Source organism: Gouania willdenowi, chromosome 20, assembly GCF_900634775.1.
Source record: "Gouania willdenowi chromosome 20, fGouWil2.1, whole genome shotgun sequence".
NCBI classification, from domain to species: Eukaryota; Metazoa; Chordata; class Actinopteri; order Blenniiformes; family Gobiesocidae; genus Gouania; species Gouania willdenowi.
In genome coordinates, this window is record NC_041063.1 from 14968510 (window position 1) to 14985843 (window position 17334).

General features: G+C 35.8%; 1 protein-coding gene across 4 annotated transcripts in view; it reads right to left on the minus strand.

Moving 5' to 3' along the window:
* rbm33a (RNA binding motif protein 33a) overlaps positions 1 to 12073 on the minus strand; it is a 30151-nt gene extending 18078 nt beyond the window's left edge. For 3 of the 4 annotated variants that reach the window (XM_028434475.1, XM_028434474.1, XM_028434473.1), the window contains exons 1-8: positions 11913 to 12073; positions 7631 to 7706; positions 5107 to 5155; positions 3780 to 3853; positions 3397 to 3682; positions 1523 to 1666; positions 978 to 1140; positions 619 to 842 (exon numbers count right to left, since the gene is read on the minus strand). In XM_028434475.1, the coding sequence (XP_028290276.1) occupies positions 619 to 842; positions 978 to 1140; positions 1523 to 1666; positions 3397 to 3682; positions 3780 to 3853; positions 5107 to 5155; positions 7631 to 7706; positions 11913 to 11931 (1035 nt within the window). In that variant the 5' untranslated portion in view covers positions 11932 to 12073. The remainder of the gene's footprint in view (positions 1 to 618; positions 843 to 977; positions 1141 to 1522; positions 1667 to 3396; positions 3683 to 3779; positions 3854 to 5106; positions 5156 to 7630; positions 7707 to 11912) is intronic. The other variant, XM_028434476.1, reaches the window with a different exon arrangement.
* Between the last annotated feature and the right edge of the window lie 5261 nt (positions 12074 to 17334).

The window sequence follows — 17334 nt, forward strand, 5'->3', positions numbered from 1 at the left end:
TAGTTCAAAATTGATGCGGAAGGACAGCATTAAGCCCCACCCCCACAGGCCTGCACAGTTCAGCATAGAGCTGTCAATCAATGTGCACTGAGGGCTATGAGAGGAGGAACCCCAGTCCCACCTCCCATCGATTATAAGAGGGGCAAGGCCAACAGTGACGGTTAGTGACGTCACTGTTCCAAAAAGACGTGACTGATCTAACCTCAGCCAATAGTAAATTTAGTTGCAACATCTGGCGTTCAAATCATAGAGGGCTTTCACTGACACTTTTACAACTAAAAACGCTACATTTAAATACTTGGACAATAAACTACATTGCTTTGTAGCTAATCATATGTATTCAGTAGAAAAAAGTGGTTTTCGGGTGTACTTATACTTAAACTACGTTTTTTATTAATGAAACATTTTGTTTTATGACCCTTTGAAAGATCAGAGGAATTATATTAACTAAGTTGTTCACAAATATAAGTGGAACTTTAAAATGGTGTCAAATAAATCCCTGATAAAATGCTTTAATATGCCATTACCTTTACCAAAGAAAACAACATATTTAAACTAATAATTTTTCAGAAACTCCCTTTAAACCTTGATAAATGGAAAGACAGAATAAGAGATTACCTGCATCTCAATGTTTCCCATCAACGGGGCCCTGTCGTTCATTCTTCCTCTATTTCCTCCTCTGTAATCTTGCATTCCAAACCCAGGAAAGCTTCCTCTTCCTCTTCCTCCTCTGCCTCCTCGTCCTCCTCCCCGATTTCCTCGGCCTCCATGACGGTATTCCCTCTTTTGCCGTTCTTGTTCCTCAAATTCCCTTAAATCTTGTTTGGCCTTCTCTGACAGCTCTAAAGAAGTGCAAAAAAAACAAAAAAAAAAATTTAAAAAAAATTGTCAGAAAACGATTGAGACTGAAAAACTAGCTTCAAAATGAATACAAATCTTTGACAACAACAAGGAAAATATTGTTGTCGTTTGTTTACCGAGTGTTTCTGGAATATGTCTCCTTTTACTGCCAGCGTCAGCCAGTCGCACAACAACACCATCTTTCCTCTCTGATTTGAATCTTGTGCGACCAGACTCTTCATCCTCCTCGTCCTCTTCATCCGATTCCTCTTTGGTTTCTTCTTGAGGCAACGCCTCAACCTAAGTCAACACACAACACTAAATTTATAATGGTGAATACAAATCTACAATCTTAACACCTAGTATTTGTTCTATGAGCGTAACTGTGGACTCATTTGGGTCCGGGGCTTTCTGCAATTGTAGCGTTTAACACAATTAAAAGGCATCCAAAAAAAAGGAAGTTACCATGACTAGAGCTGTAATTTTTTTTTTACATTTTTGGGCTAGATATAAACTACTTAGGCACAATAAAGTATGATAAATGTGCAAATATAATTACCAAACCATATAATTATGAATAAACCAACCACTGTGGCTTGAGTGTAATTAATTCTGTGTTGTGATATAAGAGACGTTGAAAGAAATTAACCAACAATCAATGAGGCTGGGGATCTTAATGTACCTCCTCTGTGTTGCAGATTTGAGCTTCCTCTATTGTGTTTTCTTCATCATGCTGCTCTTCCCCCATCATGTCCCCGGGGGCCTCCTGTTGGACTGTATCTCCATCATGATGCTCATTGCCATAGAACATCTGATAATCTTCTTCCTTTATTAATAATAATAATAATAATAATAATAATAATAGAGATATGGGCATTGATTAAGTGCAAACAGCTACTGGATAGCCATCTTTTTTGTGCATCTGCTGGAAATAAATAAAACATCTTTCAATGTTGGACAATGTTTTGAGTGAAAAAGGAAAGAAGTTAGACTACATTTGGATGGTTGATGACCACTTGGATTAATTTAACATAAATAAAGACAATAATGTTAAATGACAAAAATGGTGCACGTACACACACAAACAACAATATTGTGGGGTGGATTTTGGGGGAGGCACCAGAGCATCCCCGCCCCTTTCAGACTCAAATTAACATAACAGTGGGAGCAAGGCTTCATTACTATTCCCGACAGCATTTGAAATTCAATGAGATGTAAATGTACAACATGATATAGAGAAATGCAGGCAAACATAAAAACACTGCTCTGCGCTTCAGTGGTGGTGAAAATATCATTGACTGACTGACTCCTCACAAATCACTCCGTTACTGGCCAGGCTGTAAATACACCAATGTTTGTAGAAAATGTGACAGAGGTTCAGACTATCTTTAAATTGACATATTTTTATACACATTTTACACACATTCAACAGTTTTGATTCACTCGAACCACAGATACTCATCTCGGAATAAACACACGCCAACTCATAGAAGTTTGTATTATTTAACAGCCTCCAGCAAACACTGACGACCAAATAAGGTCAGATTGTAGGTCACACAAAGGTGTTCGGTGTAATGCTTCATTAACCTGCTAACCCTGCCTGTATAAATGCAAAACACTAAAAAAAAAAGATACTCTCACAGCAACGATGACAGACAGGCTGGCCCAAGGGAGCACAACAGCTTAATCCGTTAAACTGTTCCACATAATATTTATTGAATAGCATGGTGCGCAAAATGTCAAGGCCAGCTGGTGTAGTGACCTGTAAAAGTTATTACATGCAATCCAAACACAGATCCAACGACTACAGACATTTACCAAAACCCAAAATAGACAGGCACATGTGTGAAGAAGGTCAACATCTTATCTTTGTTTGGAGAAAAAGAGCTAGGCCAATATATCTCTGTCAGGTGCCAAACACAATCCACCATGGTAAATGAACCATAGCAGACATTTGCACATGGATCTGGTCTTATCTATGATCCTCTTAGCCTGGGCTAAGAGGAAAGGGAAACGAATAAAAGGAGAAACTCGCATCAATCATTAGAAAACTGTATGGAGTGTCCTCAGGAAGGTCAATAATCTTTTCACCTGCATGAGACTTTATCAGATCACGTCCAAAGCTGGAGATAAAAGCCCCTCACATTAACCTAGGCCGATTGGCAGCACATCTCCACAACACAAAGCAGCTTCTTACTCCCCTAAAGATACAAGCGCCAAGGTCACAATGGCACAGGGATTTTGGAGGCGACAGCAGAGCGTTACCTCACGCCAAACAAGCTGTCAACAAAACTTTGTCAGCAAGATGGAGAAATTTAGTGGCATGAAGTGATAATGAATCTAATCCTCCCCCGCCCAAATAAAACGCCGACCGACATCTCCTTCCCCTGAATAGATTTTCAATCATGACTGTCACCTTACCGAGACGGGAAAACAGACTTTATCGCTTCAATACAATGGAAGAGGACAGAAAGGAGGTGTGAAAGAACAGGAGTGTGTGTTTGATTGTGTGTCAGGGGGGCTTTTATATCTGAGTAAGCAAATATGAGAACTCACTTGAAATTCACCACCTAAAGGCTCATTGATTTCAATGTCCAGCACTTCATCCTGGCAGCCATCGTCTGCTGCCACCCCAAAGTGATCCATTTGGTTTGCAGGCATCGCTGCTGTGTCGCCCTGGCTGAATTCATCTCTATATCCCTCTTCCTGCTCTTGCTGGTAACCCTCCGCTCCAACATCCTCTGACCCGTTGTTCACAGCATCACCTGTGTAGCCCGCTTCCTGTAAGCTGCTCTGCTGGTTCAAACATGTTGATGAGCTGTTCAGGCTAATTTCCTGACCACTGAAATATAAAAAAAACATTTTATTAGGAAAAAAGTTCTCTGAGGATTGAGGGGAATTTTTTTTACATTAAGGTCAAAGCAATTGTATACTCTTACGTCATGTTAAAATCTTCGTCATCACTTTGAAGAAGGTCGTCATTCAGCTCTTCGTCTGACCCATCGGAGGTATTCTGAAACACGGCATCAAAGTGAGATTGTTTATTTCTTTTTGGAGTGTCCCGATTAGGGCTGGGCGATACATTGAGAGTTAACATATATGGAGTTTTCTATTTTGGCGAAATAGAAAATTACAATATCCCCTACATCAATATATATATTTTTAAAGCTTATTTTATTTCAAAATACCTGTTTTAAGAGTAGAACAGCATGAAGTGAAGTTACTGTAAATGGATTGCTGATTGTGTCCTAACCCAGATCTAACACTAAACATCCACACTACAGAACTCACTCACACATGCTGTCCCTTAAGAGGAGAGAAAGCCAAAAGTCGCACATTATAATCAGCTGTTGTTAATAAATGTGCCCGTGTGGCATTTTGTATCAGCAAATTTAACCCATAATTGTCTTTCTGGGATGACTTTATTTGAATTTAAATTATTGAGACGCATAGTATATCGTATATCAACATTTTTAAAAAAAATATCGAGATATGAGTTTTGTTTCATATCGCCCAGCCCTCGTCCCGATAAAACTTTTTTACTTCTGATATGATACTGATATTGCATCCTTCAGAATTGGCCGATACCAATATCATTCTGATGTGATATCAGCACAAATCTTATGTCCTTTATTTATTTTAAAGGGTGGAAAGTGAAAAAAGGCTTGACTAAGTGATATTATTCAAACAGAGAACAATAGTCAGCAACAGTAGGTATTAGAAAAACTGACCCATTTATTATTAAACAATGGGTTATATACTTTTAAAACATAACCATAAGAATATTCTATTATTGAAAAAATAAAATAAATCCAATAAAAACAATATATTATGTTATTTATTATATTTTAGATGTAGGCCAATATAATCCTCTTTTTTTGCTAATATTGAACCCATATCTGATATCAATAACTGACCGGGACACCCTATTTCCTTAGTTTGAGTGTTTTGAGTTAGATGTGGGGGCAGGGGACCACCTCCAAACCAAGATGCTCAATTCCCATGTGGTGAAAGCAATCTGGGCTGGTCAACACAGAGCTTTTCACCTTACTTCCTCCTGCTTTACATCAACAGTATCCCCTGTGGAGAAGCCACCTGCTCCATGTCCAGTGCTCTATTTTTTTTTTCTTTAAATTTGCAAACCACAACAACAACATCAACAGTATATTTTCCATTCAGAATGACACCACCACAAGGTTTTTTCCAGCAAAGCATAAAATTAAGGCAAACAACATGTGTTGGCGTATGAATTTTGCTGACTCTTACCTTTTTAGCAGACAGCCAATCTTCCTCCAACAGATCCTCTTCAAAATCACTGTTACAATGGGAAATACATAAAGAATCAGGGAAAAGTAATGAAAATAATGTGTTGATACATATTAGCACCCAATTAAATATTGTGAGGCCTTTTGTTTTTGATAATGAGGAACAGGATGCAGGAATAAGAATATACCGGTACACATTATTTCTCCTTTAATATAGACAGTTACTGTATTTTTATGAGTACTAAATTACTTTATTAGTCAGACATATAACTTTAAAAAACATACACAAAATGTATGCTCTGCATTTAACCCATCCCAGAGGAGCAGTAGGCAACAGCAGTGCAGCGCCCGTGGTTTATTTGGGGGTAAAGGGTCTTGCTCATGAGCCCACAGTGGTGGTGGTGGTGGTTATCCGGGTGGGGCAGATGGTGCCTTTTACATACTCCCTCTAAGCTCCCCTGCTAGTTCTGGGATTCATATTGGCAACCATCCAGCTGTAATTCTGCATCTCTAACCACAACTAGCCTCCAATATACTGTTTTTTTTAACACAATCCACATTTGTTCCTTTTCTTGCTAAACACAAAAATCAGTCTTCCTTTTTCTTTTCTGATGTATACAGCACCCATTAGAAGTACGTAATTTCCCTGTTAATTACCAAATCCAACTAGATCATTACTCTACGACATCGACTGAGATCTGCAATTACATATTTCAATTCACTGTACAATGAGAACAATATTCCTTCTCCAGTCGACTACCATCTGGTGATATATATATAAATATAAACACTTTTTAGTATTTCCATTGGCACCAGTGACATTACAGGAACATGAGCATGCTATGGTAAGTATGAGTATCTCTGTTGAAGAGAAAACCTCACCAAAGTGTGTACAGAGGATTCACCCAAAGTTATTAAAAAAGAAAAACAAAAAAATAGTCAAGCTCATAATCAGAAAAGTCACACTTCTACCTTAAAGGGCCTGTTTAGAATTTAGCAGACTCACATCATAGTGTAGCCGTAGTCATGTGGTGTCAAGCATTGAGCGATATTCTCGCATTCAGAAAAAAGCTTTGACAAGTAATGAACGTAATAAATTAATTTATTAGGGCCATGAACTTATACTTTGCATTCATTAAAAGCAGGCATACACTGTGCAATTTTTGGCCCATTTTGAGCCGATTTTCGACCTATGTGTCTATTTTTGGGATCGTGCGAGTCTCTGCTAGATCGTGTGTCGTGCATCGTGTAGTATACATGGGGTCACGAGAAGCATCTAACACCTCACGACCAGCTCCCGATCAGCAATCATATGGTCGTAAGGGAATCAAACATGTTTGAAACCCAGTCGCTCCTCATGAGCTTCTTGTGAGGGTATCTCACAGTTGAAACAGTGCCACGGACCGACTTACCTTAAACTCTCACACTGCGCATGCACAAACACCGTAGGACAGCTGTAAAATTGACGGACTGTTCTACCCACGTCTGTCCAGCCAGTTCCTGGTCGATCATCCTCTTTTTTAAAGCTTTTTTTGCGAAGATTTGCGAGTGTCTCTTCACTTCCGGGTTCTTCTTCTTCGTCTGTTTTAATGGCAACGGTTCAGAGTTCTTCTTCTAATTTGTACGTTACATTTCCGGAAACAAGACCCCGACGTGTCGTGTATGAACGTACAGTGTGAGGAGTCAGATCGTGTCAGAGTGTCGGTCCATATAGTGCGAGAACATGAATAGTGAGCTGCACACATTCGGGCTCTGCACATGAGTCGCACAGTCTGAGTTGGAGCTGAGTACAACGATTGGAAAAAAATCGCAGTGTATCGCAGCCTTAAGACAACCACAGAATAGAAAACAGCAGCAAGGCCATGACAGTCTGACTGTCACCAGTCGGACTAAACATTGCATCTGATGAAGACTATAGTTTCAACAACTCGATCGACTACAAAAGATTCAAAACTAATGTGAACGTTTTCAATTAAGCCTGAAATGTGTTGTTTTTATCTGGTATACATATGATGTAAAGACCCCCAACACAATTGTCATTCACAAAATATTTACAGCCCTGATTGTACATATAATTATCCATCGATCTATATGAATGGTCACCCACCAACTGCCTTTCATTGTTAAATAACTGCAACAAAGTAAACAACACCAAACCTTTTTTTTTTATAGAGAAGCTGCTAGAAAATCTGAAGTAACACTAATGCTTTGAGTGATATTCTTTTAATGATCATTTACAATGACATGTTCATTCATTCTAAACATATAGAGTTGTCATTTCTGCATTCCAATATTTTAGTCTTGGTTTTTGCAGACTTGGCCAAGATTACAAAACCGTCAAACTCTGTTTCTCTTTAAGAAATGAATTCTTCCTTGATCGATAGAAACATCTATCTAAACACCATAAACACACCAATGCATTTGATCGACCAGCTGCTGAAAATGTGTTTGATTTGTTTTGAAGAGGTATTTCACGCTATTTTGTCACAATATTAAAGCAATTATCAACACTCAAATGTGCTTACCTGTGCAGATCATCCTCCCCTCTTCTCCTGCGTGACCGCTCAGCTCCAGGTTTGTCCAAGTCATCAAACTCATAATCTGAAACGTAACATAACGGTCACTATCGTGTCATAGTTTAACATTCTGATAAAGAAAAAGTTAGTTTTCTTAGCAGATAATATTTTTATTTCTCTGCGTAGGATAACTTCAGATTAATTCTGGACACCTCCTTCTACCTTTAAATAGATGTAATCAACTGATCATGATCCCAACTTGCCTATAAATGTATGTGTACCTAAATAGAAAGAAAATAAAAAAGTTACTTGTGGTTAATCAATCTAATGTATTAATGAAATTGGTATTAGTCAGAGGTCAATATAACAGCAAGTCTCACGGAAACATGTTGGTTGTTGTTTTTTTTTTTTTGTTTGTTTAAAAAAAAAAGGCCTGATGATTTTGCCTCCTGCGATTGCATTTACAACACAATTTCCAACAAAAGATAAAAACAATTGTGGTCAAGACAAACTTCAACAAACTTTGTGGTGGATTTCCATGTCCAAAAAGGCTATTGTCTTTTTGCCTGTATATTGTCTGTTTGAATTGAAAGTATGTGAATTTTGCAACAAATTTCGAGGAGTCCAGAGATGTCATTAACTGTGAGGTTTGTGGGTTTTTTGAGTGCCTTCGTCATTACTGAGGCGTTCCTGTACGATGTGTAGTGTGAAGTCAATGGGGTTTTTGTGGATACGGCTATTACAGTACGTGGTGGGAAAAAAAAGAAAAAATATATATTACATGGTGGGAAATGAGAATCTTGTCTTTTTCTATTTTCATAGGGACACAAGAAAGCCATCAGAAAATGCTTTGGTGCTTTCTTCATAAGAGAACACGTAAGGAATGTTTGAATGATTATTCCGAGTTCAATGTACATTACATATACTTTTACGCATTACATTTGCAGCGTTACGACATTTTGACATACTTTTGTATATAGATAATATTGTACATAACTCAAAAACGAGTGGGAGGAAGTAAACTTATAAGTTCCCACCCCTGTAAGTATCGTAATTTCATATCAGTGATCGCTTCCTTTCACAAAACAGTTAAAACAGTTTACATGCAAGAAACATATATATGCATATACAACACACAAATTCTCGCATATAGGGCATCACTAAAAACACTCCCATATCAAATACAAAAACGTTTCACACACAAACACACTGCTTATGAACTAAGACAATAATGTTAAGGGTTAAATCTAACATTGGAAAATACAGCACTGTCAACAGAGCTATTACCAGCTGGAATAGCCTTGATGCAGAGACAAAACAAGCTGCAAACTTGGCTAGATATAAAGAAAAAACTCGGAAGACATTTTTGCAAGAATACGAGATCAACATATCAATGAGAAAGAAGATGAACTTTTCTTTTGAACTGGAGGAACACAACGTTTGGGAATGAAATCTACGGAGAAGAAGGACGACACGAACAACGATGGAGAGGAAGAATAAAAAAAAAATAAAAAAAGAAGACAACACTGACTTCAGATGAAAATAAGTCCTACACAAAAAAGGACAAAAAAAAAAGAAAAAAAATGAAATTGTGTTCAGAACCAGAGAATGTTTGACCAGAGAGACAAGCTCTGATGTAAATTTTCTGTGTTCAAAATAGGGGACGGGACTCGGATAAGCAACCTGCTTCTCTCGTCTCCTTTTTCGGCATGTACAAAAAAAAAAAAAAAAAGAGAAAAAGAAAACTGTGAATGCAACCATGTCGGAAATAAACTGAATAAATAAATAAATAAAATATACACATAATTATAAATACACATATTGAAATGACCAGGATCGTTATCAGGCTTCTGCAGAGCTTGATGATGAGTTACTCATTTGAATCAGGTGTGTTGGAAGAAGGAAACATCTAAAACATGCTGGATAGTGGCTCTTGAGGACCAGGATTTGCCACCCCTGTCCTACATTGTTCACCCAGATACATCCTTTGCCTTTATAGTCTATATTAAAAAAAAAATATCACAAAAATCACTGCTATTCTTATAGTTCAGCGTCTTCAAGCATGACGATCTTTTGAGCACTGTTATTGCCTTTTATTATGTTTATTTTTTTATATATACTACCTAAGAAGTTAACTTTCAGCAGTCACTCTTCATTTCCTTACTCTGATAACATATTCTCTTAATGTTTCTTTTTAAACTTGTAAATATTTTTGCAATGTTTTGGTTCCCCAAACCATTCCAGAGTAGGACTCCACACACACCAATGGGACTTTAAAGTTATCACATGCCCTCAGGTTATACTGCCCGTCATTTTTACAAAATAATTTATGGACATTACATGGCATGTATAAAAGGAGTGCAGTATATAGTTTTATCAAATCAGTGCGCTTGAAAAGTCCATATTTTAAAAATAGATAGATTGTGTGATTAATGCAACCAACTTTATGTATAATTCCTATAGGACGCTTTTGTAATAAAAAAGAGAGGATGTAGTGAACTTTTCTAGTTGTTGCCCCATACTTCTAAGCAATAAGTTAAGTATGGTAGTATTAACGGGGAGTACAGTATGTAAACAGCATCATACTCAAGAATGTTTTTAACTTTGTTTATTAGTGCAATAATCTTTGCAACCTTAGATTGTATGAGTCTTATGTGTAGCTTCCATGACAGTTTGTTGTCCACTGTTTTTTAGATCTATAAATATGCCCAATGAAAATTTTTTCTTATCTAATGCATTATTAATCTCTTCTATAGCCATTATTTTGGAATCAAGATCCGGACCAACATTGACAACCAATTTGTTAAAACCGTTTACAACCTTGTTGATATCACATTCTTCATTGCTGTCCATAAAATAACTTGGATAATCTATCTTTTTAGAACCATACACTATTTACTATTGCCCAGACATTTTTTGTGTTACTTTTATTCAATTCTTAAAGTTTTTTTTAATAATATCATTTCTTACTTGATCTCATTATATCAGTGGAATTATCTTTATAGTTACCTATTCTCAGATTATTTTGTTTTTAGTTTAATAGATTTTTTGTAGAGATTATTTTCCTTTTTACAAGCGTTTTGCAACCTTTTAGTCATACAAGGACATTTTGCAAACTTCTTGTTTCTTTAACGGACAGTTTTTGTTGTACAAAGCTATAAACGTATCCAAAAAATTACAAAAATCTCTGTAGATTGTTTGTTCTTTTTGGCTATTTTTATCCGGTTTCGACGTCATTTTGAAAGCTTCGGGGGACAAAAATTGATTGTGTTAAGATGTAAATAACAAAAGCTGCCACATAACATGGCTGACTACGGAATTGTGGGAAATTCGTGACGTCATCGGAAACCTATCCTGCATATTTGATTCGTCCTTCAGTGAACCAACAGAATCTTGAATTATGTATTTGTGTATATAAGTCTTTATCTTCATTACTATTATTTTACTTATAATTTCCATTATACTGTAAAAAAAAACAAAAACAAAAAAAAAAAACATAAAAAAAAAATAGTAGATGGTCGGTTACGTCACAAATCATCAAATCACTGATAGTCTGGTTCTTAATTCATTGAGTGCCATTCACGTCTATAAATATCATTTGGTTTAGTAATGTGGACATAAATTGGTGATTTGTGTGAAATTTGCCTCTATTCAACTGCTGATTATGGAAGAACAAAACAAGCTAGAAACAAAATTCCTTTGTTTGATGAAAGTAGAGAGTCTAATCTTTCAAAATCTGGTTTCAGATGTCAGATTGTCATAGGACAAAATATTCTGTGGGTCAGTGAAAATCATCTCAAACGCCTGGCACTGAGGGGGTTGGTTGCTCTGAAAATGGCTGGCAGTGAATGAGTAAAAATTGTTAGTGAAAATGTTATTGTGATTTGGGATACATCAGCGCACATCACCTCTGAGGAAGACTGGTAGTTGACATGTCAGGGGTTAAAATTTTCCTGAAAAACCTTGTCTGAATAAACGAAAACCTGAACATATATTTTTTTTTAAAAAAGGCAAATGAACTAGCTGGAATTGCTAAACGTAAATCTTGTGTCGTTTTGGGTGTCTTTTTTAGTCAATTGAAGATCACAAACAATGTGTTTATAAAAGACAATACATTCAAATATGCTACTAGCTTAGCTGCCGAGCTAAAGTTCGCATATACCGTTTGTCAATGGAACGTTTCTGTAGCTTAGCCAAAGCTAACCACCATGGTGTGGCCTTCCCTCTATGCTACTGAACCTTAGCATCACAGCTAACGGCATACTCTTTATCAATCATAGATAGGACTCACCCTGAGTGTTGGCCGACATAGTGCCAGCTCCGACCCACGTACAGACACACTAGAACCCTACACCGTGCATTTGACGGGACAAAATGTGAAATTTAGCGAGGGAACAGCCTGTACGCAGAGACGACTTCCACACACGACGAGATGTGTATGCACTGGGCAGACTTGAGTGTTGCCAGACGCAAGCGGTGATTTCCCGCATCAAAATTGTGATAACCTCGTATTTGGTGTTATAGTTAAATACATGTAATCCATCTATCAATTTAAAAACAAAATTGTGATACGTGAAGGTGCACTTTTATGGCTGGTGTTTTTATAAAATTTAAATGGGCTGCACTGCAACAATTTTGAACAAATAATAATGATGCATAAAATGTAATCAAAGTCTCGATATATCAATGTTAAATGCAGTCTACATTTACTGAGTAGAAAGAAGCTGCTATGTGTTCAGTGATCGTATTTGTTTAACTTATAAAAAGCCTTTATTTTTGTCTGGGGATAGTTGTAGGCCTGTCAGTTTTGCGGGTATCAGCCCCACCTGGCAACGCAGTCAGCAGAGCGGCAAATCAGGCTCAAATGACAATAAAATAATAAATACATGAAATAAATACCTGCATGCAAATAGGTTAACAAGTTCAATTAAACTGTTATATAGAGATATTATTTTCTTCATAATTTTCGAAAATTATATAAAACTTTTTGTTTCCTGTGCAAATTTTGGCATGAATGAAAGTTAATATGTCTAGAAAAAAATACATAAACGCATTGAAATAATATCATAAGCTTAGAAAATTCATATTAATGTGGAATAGTCAAGGGTCATTCCAAAATTGGAGGACATTTTTCATCCCAGTCATTAAATTTCCTAAAATCAATGTCCAAATTGTTAAAGCAATTAGTTGATAAGTAACAAACACCAAATCTAAATAATTGGAAAAAATATTTTTTGAAAAAAATTTTTTAAACACCAACACCAAATGTCTTTGGAATACCCCCCAAAATTGCAATTTTCTCTTGTCCCACCCCCTTGATGACAAAATTTAACCTTAACTAAAACACTTAAAATGCTATTTGTTTCCTTTCTTTTGTATTATTTTGTTGATAGATGTCTCTTGTAATTGTGGAAACGTTTGTTTTATTATATATACTATTTTAAATGTTAATTATTATGCAAAAAATCTGTGTCCCACAAAATTCGTCACATGGGTAGAGAAAAGTCACATCTTTTTCTTTTTATCTCAATCTATCTCATGCAACACTGTTACCCAAATGATCAAGATAGAACAAATTTTTTTTTTTTTTTTTTTTTTTTTTTCTTTACTTATTTACTTAAGTAAGTTTGTCTTTTGGTCAACAGTAAAAGTTAGCAAAACAGCTAGTTTCTATTCCTGAGAAAAAGCTAACAATATCATGACTTAGCAAACCTGTTACTATGTTTAGTAACAAAGTTGCACTACAATAACAGGGTTGCATTTCCTTCAGTTTTTTCTTAATAACAAACTATCTATTTATAGTTCAATGAAATACTTTGCATAATCTAAACTATTTATGATTACTGCACTATACATATATTACCTACTTTAAACCTGCTCTACAGATATTGACCAATAGCCACAGGGCCTGGTCTGAACAGTTCATATACTTTTAAGCATCCCTTACAAGAGAGTACATTCAAACATTTCAGTTTGTTAGTGAATTAAAATTATTTTAGCATTTATAATAGTTTGTAATTGACAAATACCGATATGTATCTAAAGTTCCAAATCAATCAAAAGGAAAACAACATTGGTCACAGGCAGCACGGAATGTAGAAATGACAAATATTGGTCTGATTAGAATATAACATTCAAGTGAGTCCAATGGGTTTGATACATGTGCTGTAAGTATTCAGAAAACAACAATGGTGCAGGTGGTCACCTGGGACAAATCTCAAGTTCTCAAAGGGTCCTTTACACAAGAAAAACAAAACAAATATCAAATAACACAATCTTGTTGAGGCTTGTATGGTTTTGTTTTAAACTTTAAGTAATTATCATAGAAAAATGTTCATCCTGACAGATCTTACCATGTAGGAAGAATAATCCCTGTTCTCACTGGTTGCAAAGTTTTAGACTGTTATTTTGTTTGCTTGTTATTCTCATATTATTGGCTGTAAAAGGTTTTGTTATGATAATTGTACTCTGTAACATTTCATCAGCCGCTAATTTATTGTAAAACTAATTTTTCTGTAAAAGTTTAAGGACTAATAAAGAAAAACTCACAGTGATATGGCTGGTGATATCATTGGTCTCTTTTTCTCCATGTAATGTGTTTGTTGATGATTTTAAATGATTTTAGTGATGATTTTTATTTTATTTTATTTATTTATTTATTTATTTTGCCAACTTTATGCCGTTGAATGTTTTCTGCTGCACTTTTTGATCATGTAAAGCACATTGAGTTTAAAATGCGCCATACAAATAAATTTGCCTTGTTCTATTTCTATAGAGACACCTGATATAGATCCTCATACTGTATTGAACAGCTTTGGACAGATTACATTAATGTTTGTCAAGCAGAGGTGGCCCCCCAAGCCATTTTAGATTTAATGTCACCCATTTTAATGTTTTATCTTGAAAAATAGTAAACATTTAGCAGTCTACTTCAGGCATTATTCTGTTTGTCTTCATCCTGATAATAAATATTTGTTGGGAAAAACAAGTGGATGAAGTCCACAATTGAGTATTTCATTGTCGTGCACCTAAATGAGGTTGTAATGATAATTTATCCATTTGCTCCATAATCAGTCCTGCCTCCTTTGATAGCCTTTGACCACCAAATGGGAGCGTGAGAGGAAGGAGTATACATGTTCTCCCATATTCTAAAAACATGTGACATGTGTGTTATAGGTTCATTGGCGTCTGTGTATATGTCACTAACTATAGGGTTAGACAGCAGCAGAACCCTGCAAACCTGTAGATGTATTTGGTTCAGAAGATGAATGAACTTTAACATTTGAATAAATGCATAAAAAAGTCCTTTCATTTTTGACCTTAGACTTCTTGGTCTTCTCATTTATATATCCATAAATTATTCTGAATAAATTATTCATATATGAATAAATGAAGAATAATGTCATCATTTTTTTGGCCCTGGAATGAAAGCTTATTATATAGCTGGCTTGCCACACCCAAGATTATGAGATGATGCAACCAAATAAATGGTTTTTACTATTGATTTTGTAACTTTTTAAAGGCCTCTTACCAGCCCCTTTTTTCTCCTCCCAGTTTCTTTCTGTTCTTTGTGTTTTAGCTTGAGAGTAGAAGTTGTCTGAGTACTGTTAGACTACAGGAAAATCTTTTACCCCAAATTCCTCCTGGGCTGACAAAGGTTGACAATAACCCTGGAAGACACCAAAGGGAGGTGAGCAGTGAACTGAAGCCTCTTTGTATTGGCTCATTATGGGGTCCCGCAGTGAGGAAGAAGCTATTTTGTATCATCACAAGGTCAATATCTGAAAGGCAGAGCAATGGAGGGGATCAGCCATGAGATTTTTAATTTGAGAAAGTGCAAAGCGACTGTGAAGGGTAGACTGTGACTCCTAATGGACTTGGGAGCTGAACAGAAAAAGTGTTGAGCTTGCAATTGTCCTCTTATTCACTTTAGAAGTAATATGATATTCCATTTATTGAAAGCTTACAGCCTGGGTTTAACTATTTTTTTTTTCATCATATATAACTGCTACTGCAAAGACTAGTAAATAAAGATAGCGTTGAAAGTATTCTAAAATGACTGCTTTTGTGATCTTATTAATACAGTAAATTGTACATGTTTTTAAGTATGCACTCAGCACTCAAGACATCCATTTCCAAACAAAGCATAAGATACTCTGTGCACAGTGGATTCACTTTCCCAGGAATTTTGATTTTACTTCTAAATAGATTTGAAAAGGGGTGCTGTCACTCTCTATTATGGTGACCTCAATGATTCTGTGCTCTGTCCAAATCCAGTGGTTTTCCATAACAATGCAAAATAAAAGGGTGCAAAGCCTAAGAAGACAAGACTTGTTATTTTCCATCCAAAGGACAGGGCTTCTTTACAACAAACTTGTCTGTATGCATTGTAAAGCAGACTTTGGCATGATTTTATATGCAACTTGGAAGTTGTTCTGTGTGGAACAATACATTTATAATGTCAGCTCATGAGGATCAGCAGCTTGCAATGCTTGGGAAAGCAAACATGATTGTTTTTGAGAGTAATGGACTTCATATAGAGGAGTATATTTTGTTTTTCGAGCTTAAATAAATATTTTTGAGTCATATTTATATCTAGAATGAAATATATATGTACATATTATTATGCATACACATATGAATGGGGTTATATCTATCTATCTATCTATCTATCTATCTATCTATCTATCTATCTATCTATCTATCTATCTATCTATAATGAATAAGTCAGAGGTTCCCAACCTTTTTCAGGTCGTGACTCAATGTTGATATCACAAATGTCCGACGATCCCAGAGTCCTTTTTGTTTCTTAAAGTGTTCTACAAATACCATATATAGCAGGGGTTCTAAACTGGTCTCACCCTGGGACCCACATTTTGCCACGTCAATTAAATTGTAACCCACTTTTATAGGAGTTTTTCCAAAAATAGCTGTTGAAAACATTTAATCCTTTTTTTTTTTTTTTTTTTTTTTAAAAAAAAACAAAACATAATCTATACATTTATAAAAGACAACTCCAACATGAGAGACATTAAGTATATATTTATTTTTGACCAGGTGTCCGCGACCTACCCAGTACAGGTCTGTGACCCACTTTTGGGTCCCGACCCACCAGTTGAGAATTGCTGATATAGAATATGCATTTTATTTGAACTAGATTTATATTTGAGAAAGTTTAGGGTATAGTTATTTGATATTTATTGTGTGATGTTTATTTGAAAGAAATAATAATAATAATATAAACATGTAAAAATATAATTTTAATCTATTTTTTTTAACCTAATTTCTATTTTTATTTATTAATTATTATTTAATTATATTTATTTTTTACAATTACTAGACATTTCAGGCAACCCCACACGAGGTCCAGACCTCAAGGATGAACAACAGTACTTTGAAATGTTTTTTTTTTTTTTTCATAGCATATGTGTAATAGAGAAACATAAAGTAAGAATGAACTATGTTTATTAAATGTACAGCTCATCCCGGGTTTGTTTGTGTCGCAGTGATGTATGCTATGATTTTCTATTAGTGCATCTCTGTTATTTTCCCACAGTGAACAGCGTGCAGCCAGTGACCCACATCCCAGCGCAGTGAACTGCTTTAACTCAGACTGTTATTTTTTTTGCAGCGCACTGTCAACAGACGAACCAGGAGAAGCGGGGAGGCGGGCGCTCATCGCCATACGCAACTCTGATTGGACACGAGACAGC